The sequence below is a fragment of the Plecotus auritus genome (assembly GCF_963455305.1).
Source record: "Plecotus auritus genome assembly, chromosome: 7".
NCBI classification, from domain to species: domain Eukaryota; kingdom Metazoa; phylum Chordata; class Mammalia; order Chiroptera; family Vespertilionidae; genus Plecotus; species Plecotus auritus.
This window is the reverse complement of record NC_137774.1, coordinates 80,964,402-80,991,178: the sequence shown is the minus strand read 5'-3', so window position 1 is coordinate 80,991,178 and position 26,777 is coordinate 80,964,402. Positions and strand designations below refer to the sequence as shown.

At 44.2% G+C, this 26,777-nt stretch overlaps 1 protein-coding gene across 1 annotated transcript in view; it reads right to left on the bottom strand.

The window, feature by feature from the left end:
* Positions 1-313: 313 nt before the first annotated feature.
* Positions 314-26,777, bottom strand: part of SHISA9 (shisa family member 9) — a 301,910-nt gene continuing 275,446 nt past the window's right edge. Inside the window, exon 4 of the mRNA XM_080682813.1 lies at positions 314-4,275. Within this exon, the coding sequence (XP_080538939.1) occupies positions 3,896-4,275 (380 nt within the window). The 3' untranslated portion in view covers positions 314-3,895. The remainder of the gene's footprint in view (positions 4,276-26,777) is intronic.

The window sequence follows — 26,777 nt, the reverse complement described above, 5'->3', positions numbered from 1 at the left end:
ATCTTAGCAAGATTCTTGACCATTAAGGATACATTTAGTTATGAACAGGAGACGTAGCAATGGGACATTTTTTAAGGCAGGAAGTGAACTAGGAGACATGACACAAGTTCATTAGAAAGGCTTCAGACAAAAAAAGCCTGCTGGAAAATGTGTCTGAATTGCTCTTAACTAAAATGTTGCTTTCCCTGTAAAGGTTTCCCATACACTCCAAGTATTAAAAATTTAGCTCTCTATGCTAATAGTGGTGTCCCCTGATGAAAACTCAGGTAAGGAATATTGGACCCTAGAAAGATACATGGCAAACCCAACAGCATCACATATAATCAGTTTTATTGCCAGGTAAGAAATTCATATTAATATAGTGAATACATATGTTTACAAATAAACATTCTTAGAAAACAAACAAATGTTTTTTTTGTCTTCATTGTAGGAAGTGTTATTGGTATCATAAACTCTGCAGTTGTTGACGAGTATTAACACAGGTTTACTTGCAGAACATACGGTTACTAAAATATTCGCACATAAAATATGCTCCATTTGCACAAAAACCTGGGGGGTTAGATGGGGAGGCCAGGTGGAGCCCAAGGCAGATGGAGGCTGAGATGCTCTGGGAAGGCAAAGGGAGGGAAGACTCTGCTCCCATGGGGTTGGAAGTCAGATTGGCTAACGGCAAGTAGAGGCTAGTGCCAGGCATGGGATGGGGAAGGAATAGTCTCTCTGCTTTATTGTGGGTTCTCTTCTATGTTTCCCTACTTTAGCTACTGGATCCTTATTGATCCATGGCAGTCACAATTCCCTAGGTCATCCCTCGGGACACTCTCAGCATCATGAGGTCTGTTCATCCTCCCCAGAGGAGACCAAAGAATACACTTCCCTGGCCACACTCCCCCCCAGTTTAGTTCCCTAAGCCAATTGGAAGGTGACGAGACTGTGAAGCATGGTTCTTCTTGGGTCGCCATCACAGCTACAACCTTTTGACCATGTCACAACCTTGCCACCCAAATTGTAGCTGCAGACCCCCAACTAACAGAAGCCACTGGATGATGTTGACTCAGAAGAGAAGGAACATGGACAATAAATAAAATCCTGTAGATTAAGAGACCAAAAAGTCCTTAACCAGGGTTGGGGTAAAGGTGAGATGAAGTGAGTTGAGGACAGAGAGCCAAGTTGAGCTAAGAGGGAGACTAGAATTGTAGAACTTTTGAGCTGGAGGGAACCTCCCAGATAAGCCAGCCCAGTGCTTTCTGAAGCATGGGCTGTGTACCACTAGCATACGCAAAATGATTTTAAGTAGTACATGGGCATGGCACTAATTAGCATTGAGTCACATAGGAAATGATTCTCTTTGCATTTTTCTCAGTCCATCTGGTTACTTCAAGGAGAAAGTCTTCATTAGAGACTGGTATATCTTTGACAACTCTTTAACATGTGCTAATCTTGTTTGAATTTCTTTAAAAAAAAGGAGAGGGGGGAGAGGGAAGAGAGAGGGAGAGAGAGAGAGAGTCGCAAATTCCAGGCTATAGGTTCAGACCCTGCCACAGCAATAGTACCCAGCTAGAACTTGACAATTGCTGTTTTGTTGCCTTTGTACTGATTTTTATACTTACTTTCTATTTAGGGTGACTGATACTGGTTTTCTATTTGTGATGATGGCAGGAAGTTTTTCTTTTAAAAGTTAACCATATTAAAAGTGAATCAATTTAGGTACAAATACTGTGAAGGTGAGACAGATACCAAGAGTGTGTTGCAGGTCCACAGGTAACTAAGTCAAGGAAACCAAGCCCAGTGGTGTTTCCTCCACTCTGGGGAGCACTGGGGTCCCAGCAAAGAGGCTGAGAAAGTGGGCACTGAATCTCTCATGCCTGCTTCGTCCAGCACAGAGCCTCATTCTGAAAGAGGAATCTTACATCGTGGCTTCTGTGAACAATTTCCTTTTTAAAAAATGGCAGAGGTTTTGCTATTTCAAAAAGTTTGAAAAGCTTGGTCAAGTCTCAAGCCTCAGTTCCTCATGTTTCAGGCCAGAGACTAAAGCCCAGATAGACAAAATGCATTGTCAAAGTCCGCAGGTCAGCTGGGAGTGAACAGGAGAAGGACCACCCGGTCTGCCTGATTCTGTGACATCAGAGGGAGAGATGGGTGAGGCAGAGCGCTGGAGTTCAGCATCCCAGGAAGTGCTCTGAGACTTGTTAGGACCATGTACAGCTTCTGACACAGGAACAACGGGGGGCTCTCAAAGATCCCTGTTAATTAGCTAAGACCTAGACCTTTAGGGACTGGTTGAGAACGTCTCAGCTTAAATACAAATCTCTTCTCTCTCAACAACCCTCTTTGGACCTCCATAAAACAAATAGAACTAGCACAAAAACTGCCTCTGTTGGGACATTGGCTGTGAGAACCAGCCTGAAAACCACCTCACCTCAGGGAATTCTGGATGGGAGATGAACACACTTAAATGTCTAGATAGGCGGTTTGCGGGTCCCTGGGAATTATGGGACTGGAAACGCTTGATAGGTTTGGGGAGCTAGAAAGTGGTAGAGCATGGGTTTTGGACAGTGTGGGAGATAGGGAAGTCTTGGTCTTTAGGTACCCCTGACACTGCTCAGTGCCCCCAGAGGGGGTGATGGGGTGGGCTCGCCAACAAAGGGAGGATGGAAACATCTTCTACCACTGCAGAAACACAGGAGGGAGGGAGGCTAAAAGAACACAGGTTGCACTTGGGAAATGAGACTGTCACTAAACAGTAACACACTGAAGGCACCACCCACGTGTATGACATTTTCAGTCCAAAGCAGTTGAAATTTGGTGGTGGCGGCGGCGGCAATGGGCTGAAGGGAAGGGAGCCGGGGACTGACAGTTAGTGGAGGCCTGGTTAGTGTGTCTCTGGTCTCAGAGGCCAGGGAGACATGACAGAAACCGGCCACCTGGGTCCCCTTCTTGCCTCTCATTGACCTTTCAGCTGTGATTTTTCTTTTAATTGTTCTTGATGTCACTGTTGATTTTCTAAGTCTTGAAGATTTGGGATGAAAATGAGTTTGCTGTTCTTGTCTGTTTTGTAGTGGACTTATATTTCATTTTTCGTTTTATAAAGAAAAGTTATTTAATATTCTCTGGACCCTCTCCCTGCCATCAAAGCCCACCCCTCCCATTTCCATAGTCATGGTCTTAATGGGAGTCCTAAAATGTTCTCTCTTCCCGTCACTGTTAGTGGGTTCCGGGTTGTTTACATTTTGTGAGTTTGAAGGTTGTTTTTTTTTGCTTCAGATGTGGATGATATGAAAAGAACCAGAAATAGAATGGTTCGGGTCCAGCTACTGTCTCATGTTCATCAAATTGGTGTGTCCACACCACCACTTCTTAGGGTTAGAAAATGCTTCTAATGTGCAGATTCCTCCCAAACGACTCCTCTTTTCAAGTACTCTCACCTCTGGTGTCCCCGCATTTTCTACCCACCCTCCACCCTGGCTCGTTCACCCAGAAATGAACAGCTCGTGGCCAATAGTGTATGTGCTCAAATGGACAATTTCTCTATATTGTGCTACTGTTATTTTTCATCATGGATTTTAGTTTCAAGTTAGGAGGAAAAGAATGATTAGCCCCACGGTTTGGGCATGTTGAGTCGGCAACCTTGGGCCTGAGGCCGAAAGAGTGTGCCTCAGTTTCCCCTTTGCGGTACTGCTGGACGTCCATGCTTCATTTCTGCTCAGCTGCCCGCCAACACGTGTTAGGCATGACCCAGGACAAGCGTGATTCCGTGTCACCAGTGGGTTTCTGGTCGGTGGGTGTGGAGAGTGAGTGGTGGGTGGCTGTGTGGGGTGAGGCCAGGGAGAGTGAGGGCCGGAATATTTTTTGCCTCTCAGTTGAGTGTGGTCTCCAGGACGCTCTGTGTGGCGCCAGCTCAGACAGTCACTTCTGTTTTGCTGTTGGTGATGAAGTAGGGCTGTGGGGGTGGGTAGTGCTGGGGGCGAGTTCCCAGGGGGTCGCTGGAGCCCGATTCAGCAGTGCCCAGCTTGCCCTTGTTGCCGTAAGCCTGCCGCCGGAGAGAATGCTCGCTGGTGTCCCAGCCCTTGAAGTTGGTGTTGGAGTTGTAGGCCAGGGGGTGTGAGGATGTCTTGTTGGTGCGAGACTTTTGTCCGTTCTGCTTGGCGGGGCCATGCTCAGGACTGAAGGGCCGCGGCTCATCCTCCACTCTCACCGGGTGCAGAGGGAGGTTCCCCTTGGCCGCCAGCTCGGCCAGGTGCCGGCGCTTGGAGTAGAAGTCATCATTGGCCTTGTCGGCTGGAGCATGGGGCAGGTGGACAGAGAAGGGCAGGAGAGAGTAGAGAGAGAGAGGAAGAGAGAGACAGTTAGGGACTGGCAAGTCAACCTGAAAAACGGCACTGAAGTGGGCCACAGTCCAAACGACACACACACTAGAAACTCCACCTGGAACAGACAGAAGGAAAGACAGGGCCGTGTCCTTCTCACAGACAAGAGCAGGACCAAGGGGGTAGGGCACCGGACAGCACCTCTGGACCCCCTCAAATAAGCAATCCCCACCACACTTAACCCTAACACTCTGTTATCCTTGGTTTTCTTATAAAATGCAAGAGTTGTTTCTTCATTATTAAAATCATGCATTCTCCGTGGAGAAAATATTGAACATGTGGAGAAATATTCGTGTCTATCCCACACTCAAGAGAACCCATATCAACACCTGAGTGTATCTTTTCCTGGTCTTCTCAATAAACAGAATTATTTGGGAATTTTTATTGGTGTGTTTGCTTTTAGCAGTCAAGCAGACCTGTGTTCAAATCCCAACTCTGCCAGCTACTAGCAGTGTAACTATGGCTAAATGACTTAACTTTTATTATCATCAGTTTCTGCATAAGGCATGTATTCACAATAAAAAGTATATTCAATAGGATTGTTTGGAGGGTTAAATGATACGATGTGTGTAAAATGCTTAGATATTAGCCACCACCATTATCATCATTATCATTGTAAATAACTGATTTCTTAGGTAATATTCTATCAAGCATCCTCCCCCCCCCATTGTTATAAACTAGTAATAAACATATTTTAATGCCAAAAGAATATTTTATTGAATGGAACTATTAAAAATTAATCAATGCCCCTGTTGATGAACATTCCATTGTGCCAATATTTTGCTAATAAAGATAAAGCTGAGATGAGAATCTTCTAGATTAAAACTCTCTTTGCACTTAGAATTTTGAATTTAGCATGATGTTAAAAATATTTTCTTAATCTACATCAGAAGATGGCAAACTGCAGCCCATGGACGAAATCCAGCCACCACCTATTTTTGAAAATAAAGTTTTACTGGAACACAGCCACTCCTATTCATTTTCCCGTGCCTGTGGCGGTTTTTGCTCTGCAGTGGTAGATTCGAGTACTGTGACCAGACTGCCTGGCCCACAGCCTGGAATATTTACTATCCAGCCTGAAATGAATTACCTGAAGTGAAATTACTTTTAAAGGGTGTGAACATTATTAAGGCCCTTGATATATATTGCCTACTGTGCTACAAAAGAGTTATATCAATTTCCACTCCATTTCACCACACTCTCCAGCATTGATTTCTTCCCCTTTTCTTTCTTTTATTTTTTTACTGTTTCTTTCTTCTTTGTTTCTTTGTCTCTTTCTCTCTTCCTTCTCTTCCTTCCTTTCTCCTTTTTTCTTCCTTTCTCTTACTTTCTTTATTCCTTCTTTCCTTCCTTTCTTCCCTCTTTCCTCCTTTCCTCTATCTCTCTCTCTTTTTCTTTCTCTCTCTTTCTCTCATTCACTTTCTCTCTTCCTTTCCCTATTTATGTATTTGATAAATTTGTGATACCTCTTTTTATTTTCTCTTACAATTATTTCCTTATAAGATCCTCTACACTTCTTCAGTTAATGTCTTATCAATACACCTTTAAATGTACATCTCTTGGGAGACTAGAAATATTTGATGCTCTTTCTTCCACACTCACAACATCAAATTCTATTACACACGTGAATTTATTTAAATTCATGGGGCCTACCCCATTTCCATGTTTCTTATCTCATTTGATCCTTTCAGCAACCCTGATTTTAACCCCTGATTGATGGATTATGAACTGTCGATCTCAGGCGTGTGAAATGATTTAATGAAGGTTACCCATAGCTAGTGGCTGAGCCAGGGTAAAACCTAACTCCAATAGACATCATGTGATGCTTCTGAAAGGCCCTGGAGAGAGTGGGCAAAAATGCATTCCACTTGCCCCTCTGCATCCATTGTAGACATCACTCTTTCATCAGGGCTCTTTCCTGGCAAGTGTGGCCTCCACTCAGACGTCTTCTCAAAACGACACCCCAGGAAAGCACGTGTTGACTTTCCAGGCTTACTGCAGTTTAAGTTGGGTTTCTGTTCCTGTCAATGTAAATAACCCTGACAGCACAATCTTTCAAGAGAAAGTCCTCCTTTCCATAAATCCTAGAGCTGTAAGAAGATACAGCATGTCAGAGCCAAAAGGAACCTGGGAGTCTGCTACTGAAGATGCTACAAGCACATGCACATTCACGAAATGCCATGCATTGCTTAAAGCGGCATGAGTGAGATTATATCTTCATCTTTCTGCCTTCCAGAGGAAAGTTCTAGGTTTCCAATGCCATGAATTTTCCATAGACGGATGCTATGATATCCACCCTGAACTTCAAGTTCACATATCCGGTGACATCCAGGACAGATTCACTGGCATCTCCCACTCCAAGTGGCCCAGCCTGAGCCCATCAACATTACTTGGATCTTTTCTTCAGGCTCATCCTTCTCTCTGGCATAGAAACACCAACTCAAGCCACAAACATGGTGCTGTTGCTGACTCAACCCTCCTCTTCTCCCCCAGCACAACTGCTGAACCACCAAGTCCTTCTAGCCTTGCCTAATAAATACTTCTCTAACCTATCCCATTCCCTTCACTTTGAATATTGCTCCACTTCCTGCCTCAGGTTTCACCTCACCAGGCACATTCTCCACACTGCAATCAGAGGCATATTTCTAAAATGCAAAACCAACCACGTCGCTCATTACCAAAACTTCTTCGAGCAATTTGCTCATTTAGTCATGCATCAAGTAGGCGTGGGGCATGCACTGGATACGGAAAATATAAGGCAGACTCAGAAACAGACTTGGTCCTTGCCCTCATAGGGAAGGACAGATAGTGACCAAATAGTCCCACAAATTGCATGTTACATATGGTTTCATGGTAAGTCTATGAAGAATATCTAGTCTTAGGAGTACGATGAAGTCATTGAGTTGGTCTGAGAACCAGATGTTGGAGCTTAGCTGTCCCACCCCTTCATTTATCTAAGACTGTTATTTGTCTTCAAGACTTAGCCAAGGTGTTGCCTCCTGATTCCCTGAGGCTCCCTAAGGCACCGCAGCTCTATCATAGCACTGTCCATGCTGTTTTATAGGTTTCCATTTTCACTCAGTGTCCTCCCACTAGACCATGAGTGCTTCGTTAGCAGGGGACCCTATCTTTCCATCTGTACAAGTCAGTGGCTCTCACCCTTGGCAGTCCATGGGAATCCCATGAGGGAGCTTTTAAAGATTTCAGATTCCTGGGCCCATCCCCCAAACAATTTAATCAGAATCTCTAAAGGTCTGGCTCAGACATAGATTTTTTTTTTTAGTCCCACCCCCTGGTGATTCTTATGTGCAGGCAGAGTTGAGAATCTAAGGCTGAGCCCTGGCATCTAGCACAGTGCTGATGCATAGATTTTTATAAAGAACTAAAAGGCAGGGACCTCCCATCTTCCTCCTGTTATTCCCAACTGCCTCTCAGGTCAGGTACCCCTCCCTTCTAGGAAGTCTGACCAGGTCAGATCCCACCTTTGGAGGCTCTGGTCCATGGCACGGATCATGCCTGCCATTTCACACTTCTTTATGCAGTTCATTTTATATGCTGTCAATTTTCAATGCACACACTTCCTAAATGAACAAAAATGGGGTTGTAGTTTCCAAACCCCTTCAACTTGATTTTCCCTTTAACGATATACCACAGGCATTTCCCACTAGAGTTCCAAGACGGCAAAGAAGGCCAGGTCTGATTTTTGCTTATCGTTGCATAGGCCATGTCCAGCCTCGTTCCCAGCATATTCAGGGGTCCTCAAACTATGGCCCGCGGGCCACATGCGGCCCGCCAAGGACATTTATCTGGCCCGCCGGGTGCCGCTGCCTGTCCTGCTTAGCAGCCGGCTCGTCCCGGGCCCGCAATGCGCATAGGAATTTGTTCATAGTTTTTTTTTTTTTAAATATAGTCTGTCCCTCCAACTGTCTGAGGGACAGTGAGCTGGCCCCCTGTTTAAAAAGTTTGAGGACCCCTGTTGGATACTCCATAAATAAATAATCAGTGAATGAATGTATGAGCAAAATAACATAACAGAATAGAAAATACCAGGGCAATTGTTGGAGTGGATACTCCTTTCCCCTCTCCTTCTAGTGGGCAGTGTCTTAATGAAACCCTGGTCATTGTGCCCCCAGGCATGATCCACAATCATTCATTCCCACGTTTCCCTTTCCAGACAACAGATTAGTCTAAGGACTGCTCAGAGCAAGGGATGCCTTCAAGGTTTCTTGTTTCTGACAAGCTGAGAAAATTGATTATGAAGTAGATGTCCTGACAGCTGAGATAGGTAATGTCTTCTCCAAAAGTTCAAAAGAAAAATAGTCAGAGAGGCCTTCCACTCTTGCCACATCAGTGCAGGTATGGGGAGAAGCCTCCCCTTAAGACGAATCATGGAGCTTCACAGGGAAAATCTACACCCTTCTCCATTCCCAACCCTGTGTTGGTCTCCTGGTGAACTGGGCATTGGGTACTCCCTGTGCATAGGAAGTGTTTAGTACGTGGGATAAGAGTGGAGTGGACAGGAAAGTCTGTAGGACTGGAATCAGACACATCTGAGTTTCTGAGACCTCAGGAATGTCACTTAACCTCTTAAAACCATTTCCTTGGTTGTGAAGTGAGAATAATATAAACGACTCTCCAGTTTATAATGAGGAATAAATTATATGAGATATATAAGCTACATGGTACAATTCTGAAATATTATAACTTATTTTGCTTCCTGGCCTATGAAAAAACTGGGCTAGATCCAACAGACATTTATTGGGCACTCACTTTGTGCCAGGCCACCTGCTAAGCACAAAGGAGGCACACATCCAAACCAACCATCCCTCTTTCATTTCTCCCTTCCCTCTTTGCTTCCCTCTACCCCCATGTGTATTGAGAACCTAGTTTGCCTTATGAAATGGCGTGAAGAGGGGCACTGGTCTGTTTGGGATGGAGAGCTGATTAGGGAAAGCATCTCGAAGATGTGCTCTGTAGCTGCGATCTGGAGCTGAATAGTCACAGAAGCAGCATTCCAGGAGAGGGAACATGTGGTTTATAGCAAAACTAAAGGCCCAGTGCATGAAATTCATGCACAGGGGTCCCTCAGCCTGGCCTGCACCCTCTTGCAATCTGGGACCACTGGCTCCTAACTGGTCGCCTGCCTGCCTGCCTGGTTGCCCCTAACCACTCTGCCTGCCTGTCTGATAGCCCCTAAACACTCGCCTGCCTGCCTGATCGCCCCTAACTGCTCACCTGCCTGCCTGATCACCCCTAACCACTCTGCCTGCCTGCCTGGTTGCCCCTAACCACCTCTGCCTGCCTGATCGCCCCTAACTGCCTCTGCCTTAGCCCCTGCTGTGGCAGCTTCGTCCAGAAGGACATCTGGAATGACATCTGGAAGGTTGTTTGGCTGTCCAGTCTAATTAGCATATTATGCTTTTATTATTATACTAGTAGATGGCCATACTACTTTGCAGTTCCTTCCATCAATAGGTGGAGTCTATTTCTCCACACTTTGCACCTGGCCTAGCCTTGTAACTGGCTTTGATGTCATACATGTCCCGAATCTGGCCTTTTGCAAGTTCTAAGGTTTCTGCTCCTAAGTTCTTGGAATCCTGCCTCAATGTGAAGAAGGAAGCCCAGGTTAGCCTCCTGCAGGATGAGACACCTGCAGGCCAGTTGCCCATGATCACCACAGCCAACAGCCTGCTCATCGCCAGATACTGAGCAAGGCCATCCTAGACCAGCAGCCATCAGCTGACCTGCCCACTGACTCCAGATACTGAGTAAGCCTGGCTGAGACCAATCAATCCAGCCGAAACCAGAAGAACTGCCCAGCTGACTCAGAATCAGAAGCTCAATAACTGCTTGATATGTTCAGCCGTTAAACTTTGGGTAGTTTGTTACACGGAACTAGATAACTGCTATAGAACAGCATTTGCAAAGCCTTGCAGTGGGAAGGAACATGGTGTTGTCAAGAAACTGAAGGGGTATCTGTGCAGTAGAGTAAAGAAAGCAAGGGCCACCAGATCATCTAACAGCTGGTAGGCAAGCCTAGATCATTTACCTGCTTGTCTTACCATCCTCCCTCCACTAGACTCAGATGTTTTAGAGAAGGGAAGAGTAGGCACAGATTTGTCGCCTGGGGCACAAAACTCTCCTTCAAAGAGTTATTTTCCTGAGCATTTCAACAACAAGACTGTGGTTGTTGGTGGGTGAACTGCAACCATAACCAGGAAATGCAATTTTCCTGAAACCCTCTCTCCAGTGTTCTGGTCGCCTCTACTCGGGCTCCGGAGGAGGGGAAAGAAATGCTGACGTAGCCACTCTCAGTTTGTGCAGGGTGCCCCTGGCTTAACATATTTAAAAAGCTCCTTTTGGAAAAAATAACAGATTCATTGAACAGCCCTGTAAGCCCTATTAATAAATGCATTAACCTAATCAGCCCTGCTACCTCGTGGGCAGATGGCTGACAAGCTGACCAGGAAACAGATGTGTGAGCCTTTCAACAACACTGGTCCTCTCTGATTTGATTTTTCTTCATTTAAAAAGAGGAAGAAAGAATGAAAAAGGTGCTTTCCTTCCAATGATCCTAATTGCCTTGAAGGAACAGAGGCTGTAAAATTAAACTGTACCTTCCTCCATCTGTCTCTCTCTTAATTAGCAGCAGACACTTACTTGTACAGGTGCGGGGTGGGATGGGGCATTGCTTCCATGGGAATGGAGAGAGTCAAGATAATAACCAGTTTTCAAAACAAGTTGCACATCTGAGGGTCTCAGCAGGTGGCTTCCCACCTACCTTCTTTCCTTGGGCCAAAGATATCTTAAGGAGGGGCTCCTACCGCTCATTCTCACATGGTGATATTCTTGGGCCTCCGGTGATGGATTTCACCTGGTAAGCAAACCAAAGCTGTCACCACTCCTGTTTTTGGTCCAAGAATGTCTGGGAATGAAGTGATTAATCTTTCCATCACCCCCACAAATAAAACCCAAGTTATTTGCAGTGGTCCCCGAAGTCTGCATGACCTGGCCTCTGGCTGTGTCCACTTTCATCTCTCCCACACTTACTATGAACCCATCACAGAGTGAATTCGTTTCCTGGGGTTGCCATAAAAAATTATCAGGAACTGAGCAGCTTAAAATAATAGAAATGAATTCTATCATAGTTCTGGAGGCCAGAAGTCTGAAATCATGGTGGCAGCAAGGTCATGCTCCCTCTGCGGTCTCTAGGGGAGGATCTCTCCTTGTTACTTCTACCTTTTGGTGGCTGCAGTGATCCTTAGCATTCTGTGCCTTGCATTCTGTGCCTTGGAGCTGCATCATGCAGTCTCTGTCTCTGTCTTCACATGGCCCAGGCCCATGTATATATGTCCATGTGTCCAAATGTCCCTCTTCTTGTAAGGACACCAGTCATTGGATTAGAACCCTCATGAACACAGTATGACCTCATTTTAACTTGTTCACATTTACAAAGACCTTATTGCCAAGTATGATCACATTGTGACGTTTTGAGGAGAGACCGATTGGAGGGGACACTATTCAACACAGTTCACACAGGATCCCTGTCTGCTCCTGAGCCCACCAAGCTTTTCATCTCATAGCCTTTGGACTTTGTCCCTGCTGTTCTCACTGCTGAATGCTCTTCTTTTTGTTTGTATATCTGCATCATTCTTGTCATCTGGTTCTCTGATCAGAGGTCACTTCCTCAGAAAATTCATCCTGATGACCCAATCAAAACAGAGAACCCCCACACCCTGTTGCTCTTATCACCTCTCTCTATTGTAATATGTTCTTAACCTGTATCATTAGATGAAATTACCTTTTTCAGTTACTTGTGTATTGTCTGTCTCCCTTGACTAGAATATAAGCTCCAATCAGAGTAGAGATCATATCTGCTCTGCTCACTACTGTATCCTCAACACCTAACCCAGTGCTTGGCACAGAGTAGGGGTACAATAATCTGCATCTGATGAAGGAAGGAAAGCCCCAGATGCATTTCAGTTGCAATGACATTCTCTAAAGCATTAGAAATGGGCAGGATGCTTCATCTTCTGATCATCTAGCATGTGACATTTAATTTTATGTGACCACTTGACTGGTCCATGTGTTATCCAGATTACACATTATTTCTCAGTGTGTCTGTGAAGATATTTCTGGGTGAGATTAGCATTTGAAATGGTAGACTCACTAGAGTACTCTCTTTAATGTAGGTGGGCACCATCTAATCCTTTGAGGGTCTGAGTAGAATAAAAAGCATAGGAAGGAGGAAGCATGTCCTTTCTGCCTGCCTGTTTGAGCTGGGATGTTGGTCTTCTCCTGCCCTTTGGATTGCGATTTATACCAGCAGCTCCCCTCGTTCTCAGTTCTTCAGACTCAGACTAGAATTGCACCACCAGTTTTCCTGGGTTTCTAACTAGCAGACAATAGATAACTTTCTCAGCTTCCATAATTACATGAACCAATTCCTCATAATAAACCTCCTTTTATGCATATATGTAAAATATAAGTATAGATATATCCTATATGAATATTCATATACATGAGTAATAGAATATATATACATACATAAAAAGATATTTATTTTGAAATATTGGTTCAACCAAACCAATAGCACATATCTCCTATTATTCAGATATGACATATATGAATATAATATATACTAGAGGCCTGGTGCACGAAATTCGTGCATGGGGGGTGTATCCCTCAGTCCAGCCTGCACCCTCTTCAATCTGGGACCCCTCAAGGGATGTCCAACTGCCAATTTAGGCCCGATCCCAAAATAGAGGATCAGGCCTAAATGGGCAGTCGGACATCCCTCTCACAATCCAGGACTGCTGGCTCCCAACTGCTCACCTGCCTGCCTTCCTGATTGCCCCTAACCGCTTCTGCCTGCCAGCCTGATCACCCCCTAACCACTCCCCTGACAGCCTGATTGATGCCTAACTGCTCCCCTGCCAGCCTGATTGCCCCTAATTGCCTTCCCCTGCAGGCCTGGTCACCCCTAACTGCCCTCCCCTGCAGGCCTGGTCACCCCTAACTGCCCTCCCCTGCAGGCCTGGTCACCCCTAACTGCCCTCCCCTGCAGGCCTGGTCACCCCTAACTGCCCTCCCCTACAGGCCTGGGTCCCCCCCAACTGCCCTTCCCTGCAGGCCCGATCGCCCCCAACTTCCCTCCTCTGCCGGCCTGGTCACCCCTAACTTCCCTTCCCCTGCAGGCTTGATCATCCCCAAGTGCCCTCACTTGCAGGCCTGGTGCCTCCCAACTGCCCTCCCCTGCAGACCTGATCCCTTTCAACTGCCCTCCCCTGCTGGCCATCTTGTGGCAGCCATCTTGTGTCCACATGGGGGCAGCCATCTTTGACCACATGGGAGCAGCCATCTTGTGTGTTAGAGTGATGGTCAATTTGCATATTACTCTTTTATTAGATAGGATAGAGGCCTGGTACACGGGTAGGGGCCAGCTGGTTTGCCCTGAAGGGTGTCCCAGATCAGGGTAGGGGTTCCCTTGGGGCGTGGGGCAGCCTGGGTGAGGGGCCTGTGGTGGTTTGCAGGCTGGTCACACCCCCTGGCGACCCAAGTGGAGGCCCTGGTATCTGGGATTTATTTATCTTCTATCATTGAAACTTTGTAGCCTGAGCAGAGGCCAGGGCAGGCCAGGAAGCTTGGCTTCCTCCATCGCCAGGGAAACCCAAACCTCCTGCTCGCTCCGTGGCTGCAGCCATCTCAGTTGGGTTAATTTGCATACTCGCTCCTGACTAGCTTGTGGGCGTAGCAGAGGTATGGTCAATTTGCATGTTTCTCTTTTATTAGTGTAGATGAGAAATAATACATGTATACAGTCAACCCCAACAACATGGATTTGAACTGCATGGGTACACTTTATATATGATTTTTTTTTTCAATTGACTCATATAGATCAAAACCATGTTGTTTTTGGAAGCTAAATTTGGCCAGGTGGCTAACCTCTCACCAATGGAATGTTAGCAAAACTGATGCATCCAATTTTCACCTCACCTTTCTTGTTTAAAAGAAAACTGGTTGCCTTAGATGGTCTCTTCCCCCTTTCCACAGGCTATACCAACAACCAACTATAACCATAAAGAAGAGAATAATATGGTAGAGGGAAGTAGAGCCACAATGTTGAAGGAACCTGGTTCCCTGAGTGATGACATGGAGCAGAACTGCCCCCACCAACCTGGACCCTGGAGGCTACTACACTAGAGAGAAATAGACTTCTTTCTTTTAAGACACTGTATTTGTGGAGCCTTTTGGGACAGTTGGATAGTATTTACTTTTTACTTATATAGGAATATTTTCTGGGTCTCAATGTTGTTTTTTTCTCCTTCACAAGCTGAATTAAAAAGTAAAAGGGAGGACAGTTCATGTTGTTAAGAGAAATGCCCAGGTATTTCTCATTTCTTTTGAAATACATTCTATAAAGCTATGTGGGTTCCTAAGGCTGTCTCAGCAGGCAGAAACAAGAAAGGCAGAAACAAAGCCTAGCTTCCCAGGCAAGAGAGGGCTGGGGAGGAGACAAAAAGATTCATCTTTATGGTGAATTAGCCCCATTTCACCTGGTCCTGGGCCTTGCTGCAGAGACACACATAGGGAAAATCACATTTGAACCAGGTCCTAATGAAACTTAGGACTTTGAGTTCTTTCCACTGGGCCCATAACTTTCCTGCAGGCATGTCTAAGAGAGAAAACTGATAAGGGGAATCCAGGAGCCTGGCCCATTTTTGGTCATAACCCTGAGGGCAACAGGAGGTGTTGCTGCTTTGCTGGAGAGGATTCTGAAACAGTGCCTGCTGGAGCCTTGTACTGAAGCTGTCCAGGCTATCCTATGAGCCCTTCTGTTGTGGCTGCAGGGAGCCCTCTGCCAATGTCTTGCTGTTGACAGGCATCTGAAACTTCAAGCCCTGTGTTGCTTCCCTTAGGCAGTCCCCTATGCAGTCACCACTTTCTGAGAGGCTGTTGAACAAGGTGGATGATCACATGTTCCCGCCATGGCTGACCACAGAGCCCTCCATACAGAAGGCTCCAGATGGACACCATATGCTCATTCCCTGCCTTTGCATGCATCCTGCATTGCTGTTCCATAGGTTCACTGTGTGGTTTGCCTTCTGATCATTTTCCCAGCTGGTAAAATTTTATCCAATTGGTGTGTTTTCAAATGAAGCAAATAAAGGTTAACTACGCTAAATCCTATGTACCTCCTTCCAATTTGCTGTAGCAAAAGACCGTCTCCAAGTAGATGATTTTAAGATTTAGAACCCTATGTTAGGTTAATGCATGAATAACCTCAAGTCTTCACTCTTCCCTGTATCCACACTCTTTTTATGTGACTTTGAAACTCACCCCCCAAAAAGGAGAATCTTGTTTCCCCACCACTGGATTCTGAATTCATCCATGTGACTAATGAATGTAAGCAGACATGACATAAACAGATGTTTGAAAAGGTGCTTCCTGGTTTTGGTGCTCTATTGCACCTCAGCCAACATCATGAAAACATGTCTAGGCTACACTTTCTGAGGATAAAAGCCTCCTGGACCAGAGTTAAGCTATCCCAGTCATTCCTGCTAAAACCACTCTAGATCAGCCAACACCTAACCAATTCTCAGATACATGAGCAAACTCACCTGAGACCAGAAGAACCTCCCACATCAGCATAAATCACTGGCACATAGACTCTTGATCTCAATAAATGCCGAATTAAATAATTGTTGAGGCATGATATTTGAGGTCATTTGTTACACAGCACTATTGTGGCAATAGATAACTGATACAAATACCAGTCATTCATTCACCCTACTTCCAGGAAGAGCCCAGTTTCCAGGGAGGATCCACCTCTCCCCTATTCATAGTCCATGTGGTCTGGATGATAATACCTCTCTACTCCTCTACCCCTTAAGTATTCCCCAGTGACTATAAAAAAATCATCTCATTGCTCTTACCATAACAATTTGTTCAGTGGTAGGCACATGACAAGGCAAACAAGTCAAAGCAAAGCTCAGCATTTTTACTACAACATAAAGAGGGTTAATGAGATCAGTGATCCAAAATTTCCATTTTATAGTAGAGGCAACTGAAGCTCTGAGTTCAAGGACATCCAACTCGGTAGAAGCACCCCTGGATCTATAATACAGTTCTGACTTCTATCTGGTTGATATTTCTGCTATATCCAAGCACCTCTTCAGAAAAGACAACAGGATGTCCAGCTTCACTTAATGATTTACTAATAAAGTGTATGCTGAGCATCATCAATGTGCTGTGGGCACCATGCAAGGTGCTGGGGAAGTTTGAAATGACATGATCTAGTTGGCTTAGCCTCAGAGAGACAGACTTTCAAACTACTCAGATGCTTGTTGCAATCTTGCTGCAATGAAATTTTCTGCAAAGCAAAGAATTTCCTCCACTGACTCATTTCATCCCCTATAAGTTCCCAAGGAAGCTCATCAAAACTCCAGTGCTTGCTGTGTGCTTTTCAGAAGAGGCCAAACTCAGGAGCTGGTGGGGTTTGATTTTTATTTAATAAAAAAGAAAATCACCTTCCTATCCTCCACCCGCTCTGCACCCTACTGCTGATGAGCTAACCAATAATCCAAATCAGAAAATTTCAAAAGCCTGAATTTCATGAAGTAATGTTTTATGGCTGCTTTCAGGTAAGTTCTTCCCCCAGAAGGTGTGCACTCCAGCAGAACTGAAGCCCAAATTACACATTCTCTCTGCCTTGCACCTTCTGTGGCATCTCTTGGATGCACATTTATCACTAAACTATTCCAGTTTTCTTGGAAAAAAAGGAAATAACTAAGATTTATTGAGTACCTACTATGTACTAGACATTGCTTTAGCCATTTCACCAACATTATCTCACTTAAACCCTCTTAAGATAGGTGAAAAGGCAATATCATTTTTCCTTGTGACAGATGAGAATGAAGGCCCAGAGATATAAAGTAACTTGACTGCCAAATTATTCTGTCACAGCTGATAAGTAGCAGAGCAGGACAGCTAACCAAAGACTGTCCATCTCCAGCATCCTTACCTTCCAGCTATAGCCCCAGCTCAAACACCAACTAAGAAAACAGTTTTATTTCAGCAAAGAACAAAAGTAACCATGTTTGGAAGAAGGCTGACATGTGAAAAATGGTGTTTGAGGGAAAATTGTGTTTGCATCTATGATTGGGTCTTAGAAAGAGTAGGTCCAAACTTTAGTGTACATAGAATTACCTAGAAGGTGTACTTTAAAAAGTGAAGGAAAAATGTGGAGGCCCCCTCATCCAAGTGCAAGATTTGCACTTCTAACAAGCATCTCCAATAATTTTGGATCAAGTCTTTAAGCCATTCTTTGAAGTCTGAGTCCTGGTCCTGGGTGTGATGTAATTTTCCTGTGTAATTTTGAGCAACATCATTTATCACATTTATGTCAGTTGCTTCATCTGTAAAAGCAGAAAGGTTGAGTGAAGTGTATTTTCTTCATTGTCTTCATCAAAGTGTATTACTTGCATTGTCTCATAAAATTACTCTCCCAACCCTGATGGAGGGTGGATATTATCATCACCTCTGCTTTGGAAATGGTAGAAATGGATGTTCTGGGTATGGGAATGGCTTGCACAAAAGCATACAGCCTGATTCTAATCAGAGCCAGAGCGATCAAATCACAGTACTGTGCTGTCAGTTTTCCCCAAGTTCAGTGTCAGGTTTGAGGATTCATTTTGCAAAATAAACAGATTTCAAAAGACATTCCTTTCTATTGTGATTAGTAGAGTCCCCTAGGCTTGAGGTGGTGGTGTCTTCTGTCCTGGATTTTAAAAGAATATGCCAAGACTTCCCAGGATTGGGCATGGGTGGATCAATAGCAGGACTACTAGAGGGTGAACTGCATGGGGGACCTTAAGTAGCGATAAGTGAATAGTGCAAACTGGTATGCTGTTTGTCATTTCCTATGCTGGCAGATATGATTCCTCTCCAAAGTGACTTACAGTCAATGTGGGACCTTGACCTTTCTCCTTCACAGCTACCCCTTCCTTATCCAGCCTCCCCAGGTGACACTCACCTCTCTGCCTTCTTATTGGCTCATTCCCTATGTTCCCACAGTGGGTTGCTAGCAACATTCCTGCCATTGGATGGTAAAATACTAACTGATTTTCCTAAAGAGAAGAGATCAGACATCGAAATTGGTCAGAAAATGGTGGTTTATACAAAGTTTGTGCTTTTATGACAAGGGATTTTTCAGCACCATTCATTAGTTCACCTGATAGTAACAATAATGATACCAGTCATGGCCCTCATGCATATAGACTTCCCACATGCCAGGCACTGTGACATGTGTTGTACACGATGTCTCATCTCATTCTTACAAAAAAACAGGGGCTCAGATTGGTTGAGCGACTTGTTGAAGGTAACAAGAATACCAAACAAAGGGGCCACACTTGAAACCCAGGCATGTCTGAGGCTAAGCTCATCACTCCCTTGCTTATGTCTTCCTTTCAAGAAGGTGGCAAGTGTGGGAGACAATAATCTCCCCAATCTTGTTATTACGCCTCATGGTGACTTGGGACTCGGGGTCTACAGGCTAGAGGAAGATCAGTGACCCCCAGGGAACTCGCTCTGGCCCTCTCTGGGCCCCCTTCTCTCTTCCCTAGATAGGCCAGGATAAATAAAGATGCATTTAGCAGTTCAGGTGGAATTAGCTCAGTTTACAGAGAAAAACAGCTTCCAAGCCTTGTTTTTGACCCAGCTTGAACTATTTTCTAAATGCATCAGACAACAGGCTGATAATACGGACAGGGATGCTGACTGCCTCCGAATGCTGTCACGGGACTCATAATGGCTTTGTTTTTCACAGGGGAGGAAAAAAGTTTATGCCTCAAATTAGTAGGTCTGTCATGTTCCAAATTGTTTGCATTTCTAAAAATGGATGTTGACATGTGACTAGTTATTATCTAACGCAAGACCCGAAAATCTGCCTCTTTCAAGGCAACAACTGAATCGCCAAGGGATTCTCATTAGATACGAGGATCTAAAGCTCTGTCTCCTAATAAGGGAATGCAGTGAAGCCCCTCTCAACCCGCGCCCCCCTCCAGAGCTCAGGTTGTTTCTGAGCTTCTGGGGCCCTGGTCAAGCTCCTCTCTTCAGAACCCTCATCCCACAGGATACCTGGAAACCTAATCAAAGGGTCTAGTTTCCAATTGCAGTGATTTTCGAAGTGTGGTCCCCAGACCAGCAGCATCAACATTACCTTAGAATCTGTTAGCAATTCAACCCGCCCAAGGCTGGTGAATAGGAATCTCTGGTGGGGCCCAGGAATCTGGATTTTAACAACCCTTCAGGGTATGCTGACGTGCATGCCCTCAAATGGCTCAAATGTGAGAACCACTGGTGGGCCCACTACTTCCTCCTTCCCACTTACATGCACTCATTCACTGTATTACAGTTTCTTAATTACCTTTCTACTCCGTTTTCTTCTCTCCTTCCTCTACCAGCCCCAGTTCAGGTTACCGCCCACCTGGGTGATGGCAGGTGCTGCCCAGTGGGTGTCACCAATGCCAGTCCACTCTCTCCTAATCCAGTCTCCACTTGGAAACCAGATCTAGCTTTTGAGAATGCAAAATTGGTGGTGCTAGGATCCTGCCTAAAGCCCTGCTATGTCTTCAAATTTCCCCCTGTTCAAGGTCATAAAAGAGTTCTACTTCAACCTCTTTGGGTCACCTACATTCTCCCCACCACCGATTCAACAAAGCACCAGAGTAAAGAAAGAAGAGAACCAAGTTTCCAGTCTGTTCTGAAAAGAGCTGCTCCCATCACACCAGGGGAAATAACTTAGGCATTACAGTCAGAGAGACACGGGTGCAAATTACAGCTCTACCACTTAGCAGCCCTGTGACTGTAGGCAAGCCAGACATCCTCACTCAGACACCCATGTCCTCACCTCTAAAGAGGATTGACAATGCCTACACCGCTGGGACATGGGAGAATTAAATGATAACAAAGCACTCTGTGTGGCACATAGTAGGGAGGGAACAAGCTGTATCCACCTCCTGCTCACCCAGCTAGTTTCAAGTAGACCAACTCCTTAACTTTTGATGCTTACCTCAGGAAAGTTGAAAACAGCATTCTGTTCCCTAAAAGCCTAATCATTCCCAAGGATCCTGGGGATGTTTTCTGTCTGTTTATCTATCTGTTTATCTCTCCCTCGGAAGTTGTGTTTTTTCCTGTATTAATTTACCTTGTGTTTTGCCATGTTGTCTGAGACAAAGCAGCATTTCCCAGAGGTCTTATTTGGGATGGTTTCTGGGAGTGACATTTTCCTTCAGGCAATATATATTGGAAAGCAAGAAGTAGTAATTCTTCAACAATGGGCCCGGAACAAGCGCGCGCGCACACACACACACACACACACACACACACACAAAACATCTATACACTAGAGAACCTAGACGCTTAAACGGACTTGCAGGTCCACCCAACACAGACACACGTTTGCATTGGGTCATACATAGACACTAGGACTCTCTGTGTCTTCACTGATTAATGTCAAGTCTGACAACACCTGTACAAACAAGCTACAGAACACCGTTCGGTACCTTTTGGTGACTTAAGTGTCGCCACTGCCCAGTCACCATCAGAACTTCCTAAAAAATAACAATGGAGAGATGCTGATCTGTTTCTTGCTTCGGTTTCGCTGTGTCTTCACATCCAGGTGCTGCTGGCGGCCCCAGCTGGAGCCTCCAAGGGGGACAGGCCTCAGGGGACACAGGGAACAGGGTGAAGGACCAAATGTGCAAATGAAGTTATGAGGGCATCTCTTTCTGCAAGGCCTTGAAGCAGTTTCAAGACAAAGCCCACAGAGGATCAAAAGAAGCCCCCTGCAAAAGGCCTAGATATTTTCAGTAACATAAAGGGAGAGAGAATTCTTAGTGCGTAGCTCTAAATCTCAACCCTCTAAGAAACAGAAAAAAATCCGTTTAGGTGAGGTGACTTTGGTTAATGACAACACTGTGCTGACAAGGGATACATTTTGATCCTATTTTACAGTAATCCCCCTCCTGAAAAGGGGACAGGGTGCATTATTAGCATCAAATTCCAGGTAGGGGCAGACCCTGCTGACTGCAGCTGTGTTTGAAAAATATTGTTGAATGAATGAATGAATTCAAGCTTCTCCAAGGAATCACTTTTCCTAAGGTATGAAAATTCCCTTAAAAGCTAAGCTGGTGAACTGAGAATTCCATAATGCCCAGAATTTTTATTATAAATCAATTTCTCCAAATTGAATTCCATTTCAGAGGTTCCAAATGAGCGCTGGGGGACTCTCACATTATTAGCAGAACTCCAGGGGGGACCCCTTTCATAAAGTAAAAGATGGCTCTGGCTACACACCCTATGCCTGTCCTTGGTAGGCTTTCTCTGTAAGATTGGGTTTTACTCAAAGCGGGGCAAACCTGCCCACGTGTCTTTGCAGCAGCCTCTGCCCATTGGCTACAGGTCTGACCAATCAGTGTGCACCACCAGCTTCTCTTTCTTAGGAATCTACCAGGAAAGACCAAATTCTCAACATTTCTCTAAAGTTTCCAGAGACACGTCAGACTGCCAGCTGAGAGGAGACGCAGGGAACAGTCTGTGATCTGAATGATTACAGAGCACAAATCTGTCCCCACTTAAATAGTTCCGGTTGGCCTCACAGGCATTCCAAAGGACACTCAAATTGCCACATTCCCCCTGTGGATCTGAACTCTACACCCTCATCACTCACAACAGAGGGGAAATTGGAGTGACAGGAAAAGACTAACAAGTTAAAATTAAGTGGAACCCGCCCAGGATGACTTCCTGTTTCTTCTTCCTCTGAGCCGGGGTCATTGACACCTGGAAACAGTTACTTGGCCCCAGTCGTCCTCTGCGGGTGGACACAAGCCTGACAAGTCACTGAGTCACTGGGCTCAAGGAAGCCCTATCACCCCCCAGTCAAAGCCATCACTGTTTGCATTGAAGACAGGAACCATGCTGTGGTCACTTCTGTCCCCATTACCCAAGACAGGGCTTCGCTCCGACAAATTTTGTTTCCTAAATCCGTTGTTAATAAGGACACTTACTCAGAGGGCACATAGGCTATCAAAACATATAGGTACGGTTTCACTATGCACTTGGCACTAGTGGACATTAGATAAGTATTTTGGGTGTGAAAAATTAAATTGTTATTAAAAAGGGATGGACCTAAGGCAGTGAGAAGAAGAGGACATGAGGGAACTTTCTGGGAGATGAAGATATTTCTTATCTTTACTGGCATGTTGATTACCTTAGTGTATGTATACTTTAATAATCACACCATTGTAAAATTTAATTATGTGTAAATTATACTTCAACTATAATATACATTAAATGTATTTCAATTATACTTAGCATCACGAGGCAACTTTTGCCTTCAAACAATGAAAAACAATTAATACCTTACTAAGTCTCCCCCTATAAAAAGAGGAGAATGGGCCTCCTCTACCTTTTTTGTTTGTTTGTTTGTTTTGGTTTTTTTTTTTTTTGGCTGGTTATATCCTTCTGATGCCAGAAATTGCTCTCTGGATGACAGCGAGCAACATAGGATTCTGCATCAGGAAATCCTAAATATGACTCTTATCTCTATCATCTACAAAAGGGTGACTTTGGGAAAATCACTTAACTATATGGAGCCTCACTTTCCACATCTGTAAAACATTGGAACAACACAGAGGTATACTGTTTGGGCATTAAACGATACTAGCTCCCTTTCTGCCATAACTTTAAACAAAATAATAAACTAACAGAGGTCATTTCATGGGTGAGGCCTGTATGCATCATTTAGGGTTTTCACACACACACACACACAAAAAAAAAAAAAAAAAAAAAAAGGGAAAAAGGAATTCCCATGTGTCTAAATGCATTGTTACTGTGGCTTTAAGAAGTGCTATTGGAAAATGTAACACGGTTCCAGCAAAAATAGTCCATCATCTGTCAAACAGCAACAGAGAAAATATTTTCTTATTAAAATTTTGAATTAAAAACAAAGGCACCACACATAGCATTCTATCAATCATGCTGGTACATCCTGTCTCTCTCTTACTAGGCAACCAAAGTTGCACTGGAGCATCTAAAGGACATGTGCTTGGGAACCTTTGGTTGGCAAGGATTTAAACTCTCAGACACCTAGAGGAGAAGCTAGACTTGGGGCCAATGGGAGATCAATGTCAATGTGGGGGCAATCTTCTGTTGGCAAAATCCATCAGGAATTGCAGAAAAGGGTGGGCCTTTTTTAGTTCAGGAGGCAGCATTCACCCCTCTCTGAACTCTCAGGTGATGCTTAAGGATATTTTAACAAACACCTCCATCTTGTAAGAACTGGTGGCTCAGGTCAGAGAACTTGGGTGCTTACCTAAATTTTTAGGCAACATTTTGGCTCAGTCTATCATTAGACACACCTCTTGACTTCCAATCTGGGGGAAATATTTCTAAAATGCTTGAACCCACATTTCTGACTTAGCAAAAGGGTTACTTAAGTGAAATCGAATCCTTCTTTGATAGACCGTAGCCCTTCACCTGGGCGTGGGTCTTTGTTGTCCAGGAGATAGATGGGGAGAGCAAAGAAGTTTGGGCTGCCTCTTTACTGGTCCTCTGAAAAGTCATCTGCTGTTTGCTTACTTGCTTGTTTGTTTTATGAAATTCCCAAAGTGAGTTAGCTTTCAGGCCCGTCTTTCCCATCCAACTAGAGGGAAGGATATGGATCTATCTACTTCCTTCTAAGTGCAATCTGGGCAACTGCGTATTAATCAAGGCACCAGGGTATCTTGGAGATTCAGGGAAAAATATGAGCAACAAACAAGTCTTAAATGTGTGGCAGTATTTACTGAGGACTGACTATATTCCAGGTCAAGCACTTTCCGTGCACTGTATCATTAAATGTTTCCAACTAACCATTAGCTGTACATTTTTAATCTCCACTTTACAGATGGGGAAACTGAGACCTGAGGAGGTTAAATAATTTTTTTCAATTACTTGATAAATGTCTGAACTAGATCTTAAACTCAGTCATGACCAGTTGCAGAGGCCACGTTGCAGATGACTTTCTGCCATCTTGCTGATCACCTCCAGCTCCTGACTTGATGTGGGATTACATGGTATTATTCACCAGTTTTACAAATATATAGTGGGATCACTTATAAAGTTCCCCACATGGTGCTAAATGTCGGGGATACATTGATGAATGGGGCAGACTTTGGTTCATGCCTCAATAAAACCTATGAAAAAGGAATGTCAGATTAAATGTTTGGGGAATGAATAAATGAATGATTGAATGAATGAATGAGTGAATGAATGAACGTATGATAAGTCAGTTCCATCCCTCATTCTTGTACAGAGTCTGATGAGGTTTAGCCTCTGACATTTCCCTAACATGTGGTAATCTTTACCGATAACTGGGCAGTGAATCCCTTGGGAAAAGAGATGCATCAGTAGTCACATGCTATATAAAAGCAAAGGTTGTAATTCCTGAATTAGGGAGAGAAAAGAGCTCTCTTTAAACACGAGTGAGTGTGTTTTCAACATGCAAACCAAAAAAAATTAAATAAAATGAACAACCAACAGTTACTACCCTCTTCTCCCTGGAGTTGGAAGTGAATGAAAGGGACAATTTAGTGGCCCACAGATATTGTAATAACTAGAATGAGTGGAATTGTTTAAGTTTCTAATTTTAAAATTAGAGCGGTGCTTGGAGACTGTATAATTCAGCCTCCTCATTTTTTAAATGCAGAAACTTAAGTCAAAGGGTTTCAGTGACCACCTAACCCACTTGATATTCTGGATATTAAAGCCACCAGGAGAAATTTATTTTTTCAGCGGTATTTTTAAACTTGGCAGTTCACCCTAAAATCTGTCCAAGTCTTCTCTTATTTACTGAATTGACATTTTTATAAAATAAGTCTGGTTATCAGAGGTTGCTGAGCTTTTAACAGCAAAACATTTTTTAAACAACTTCTCTCTTGGGTAGTAATGATTTCAATAATGAAATGTATCCCATCATTCACACTATGGTCACATTAAGACTTAATAAAGAACGCTTGAAATAATGTTTATTATGGGATATGCAAGTCATTTGTACAGGCAGAAGCTGAACTCCTGGGTAACCATTGAGTCAGGCAGTCCCTCAGTCAGCTCCTCAGTGGACCTCCATTCACTAGAGATTCTCAAAACTATCTGTGACTCACATAAAGACTGTGAACCCCCACAATAGTCAGAGAAGAAGCAAGAGGGCACATTAACCATATCCAGGATTAGGGAGTATTCCCCAAGTGAGATCCTTCACAAGTTTTAGAGGATATAGAGGTGTGGCTCTCTTCCTACTAAACTATTCTTTGATTCTTGTCAAATATAAGCTCATTCATTCATTCAACAAACATTTTAGGAGTTCTTCCTTTGAGGAAGAAAGGTTACTTGAAGAGTGTCAAATAAATTGTCATACTGCAGATTTAATTCCAAATGCACTGCAGACATTTGCTCTGCACGATGTATAAATCCTGAACTCTGAAATCAAGGAACTCTGTGGTAATATGTATCCATTATTTACCCAAAGAGCTAGAGGGTTTTGAGGGGAGATGAGATGCTGGGACTAAGTTGAATAAATGAGTTGTTTAGGGTAATGTGACCAGTTCCAAAAGATAAAGCATCTGGACTGATTTTTTGTGTGCCAAGAGAAGAATCAAATATAAGAGCAGACACTGTTTATGACCTAAATGCAAAGCTCAGAATGGGAGGCAGGCTGTCAAATAGTGTACGAGGCTTCCACAGTTACATCAACACAGATGCCCTGACTCTTGCTCTCCTAGGCAACAGCCCTCCACCCTTCCTAGTGATATGTGAGTCTATTTGAACATGCTTAAGATGCATGTGCTGTGCAAACACACAATATGGAATAGAGGAATCTGTGATCATGAGATGTGGATGAGGGTTCAGTTGGGTATAGAAATTAAACATGAAGCATAGGGGACTGGTATGTAAGGTCTTACGAAGCTTCAGATTTAGAAAAGCCCGTGTCAGTCTGCACAGCTCGCGTCCTTGGTATTATAAATTTGGCTCAACCCTTCTTTGCATGGTTCCATCTGGAAGTCCTGGGAGATCGGGGAACAAGAATTCCTAAAGAAAGAGTTCTGGTTCAAACACTTACTAAGCTCCTAGATGTGCCTGGCTCTCTGCTGGGCACCAATGTGGTTGTTTTGTGAGTCCAATGTTGGTAGACCATGGCAACCACAAGCTTCATAGACACATGACAGTGTCTGTGCTTGGGTTTCTGGTATGAGTTCTATAATGGAATTCGGATATTTCACACTGGAATCGATCAGCAAGCGTCTCCCACTCCATCTCTAATGAGGGCCTTGGCAGTGGGAGAAGAAAAGGGGATGAGAAGCTGATAATACCTTC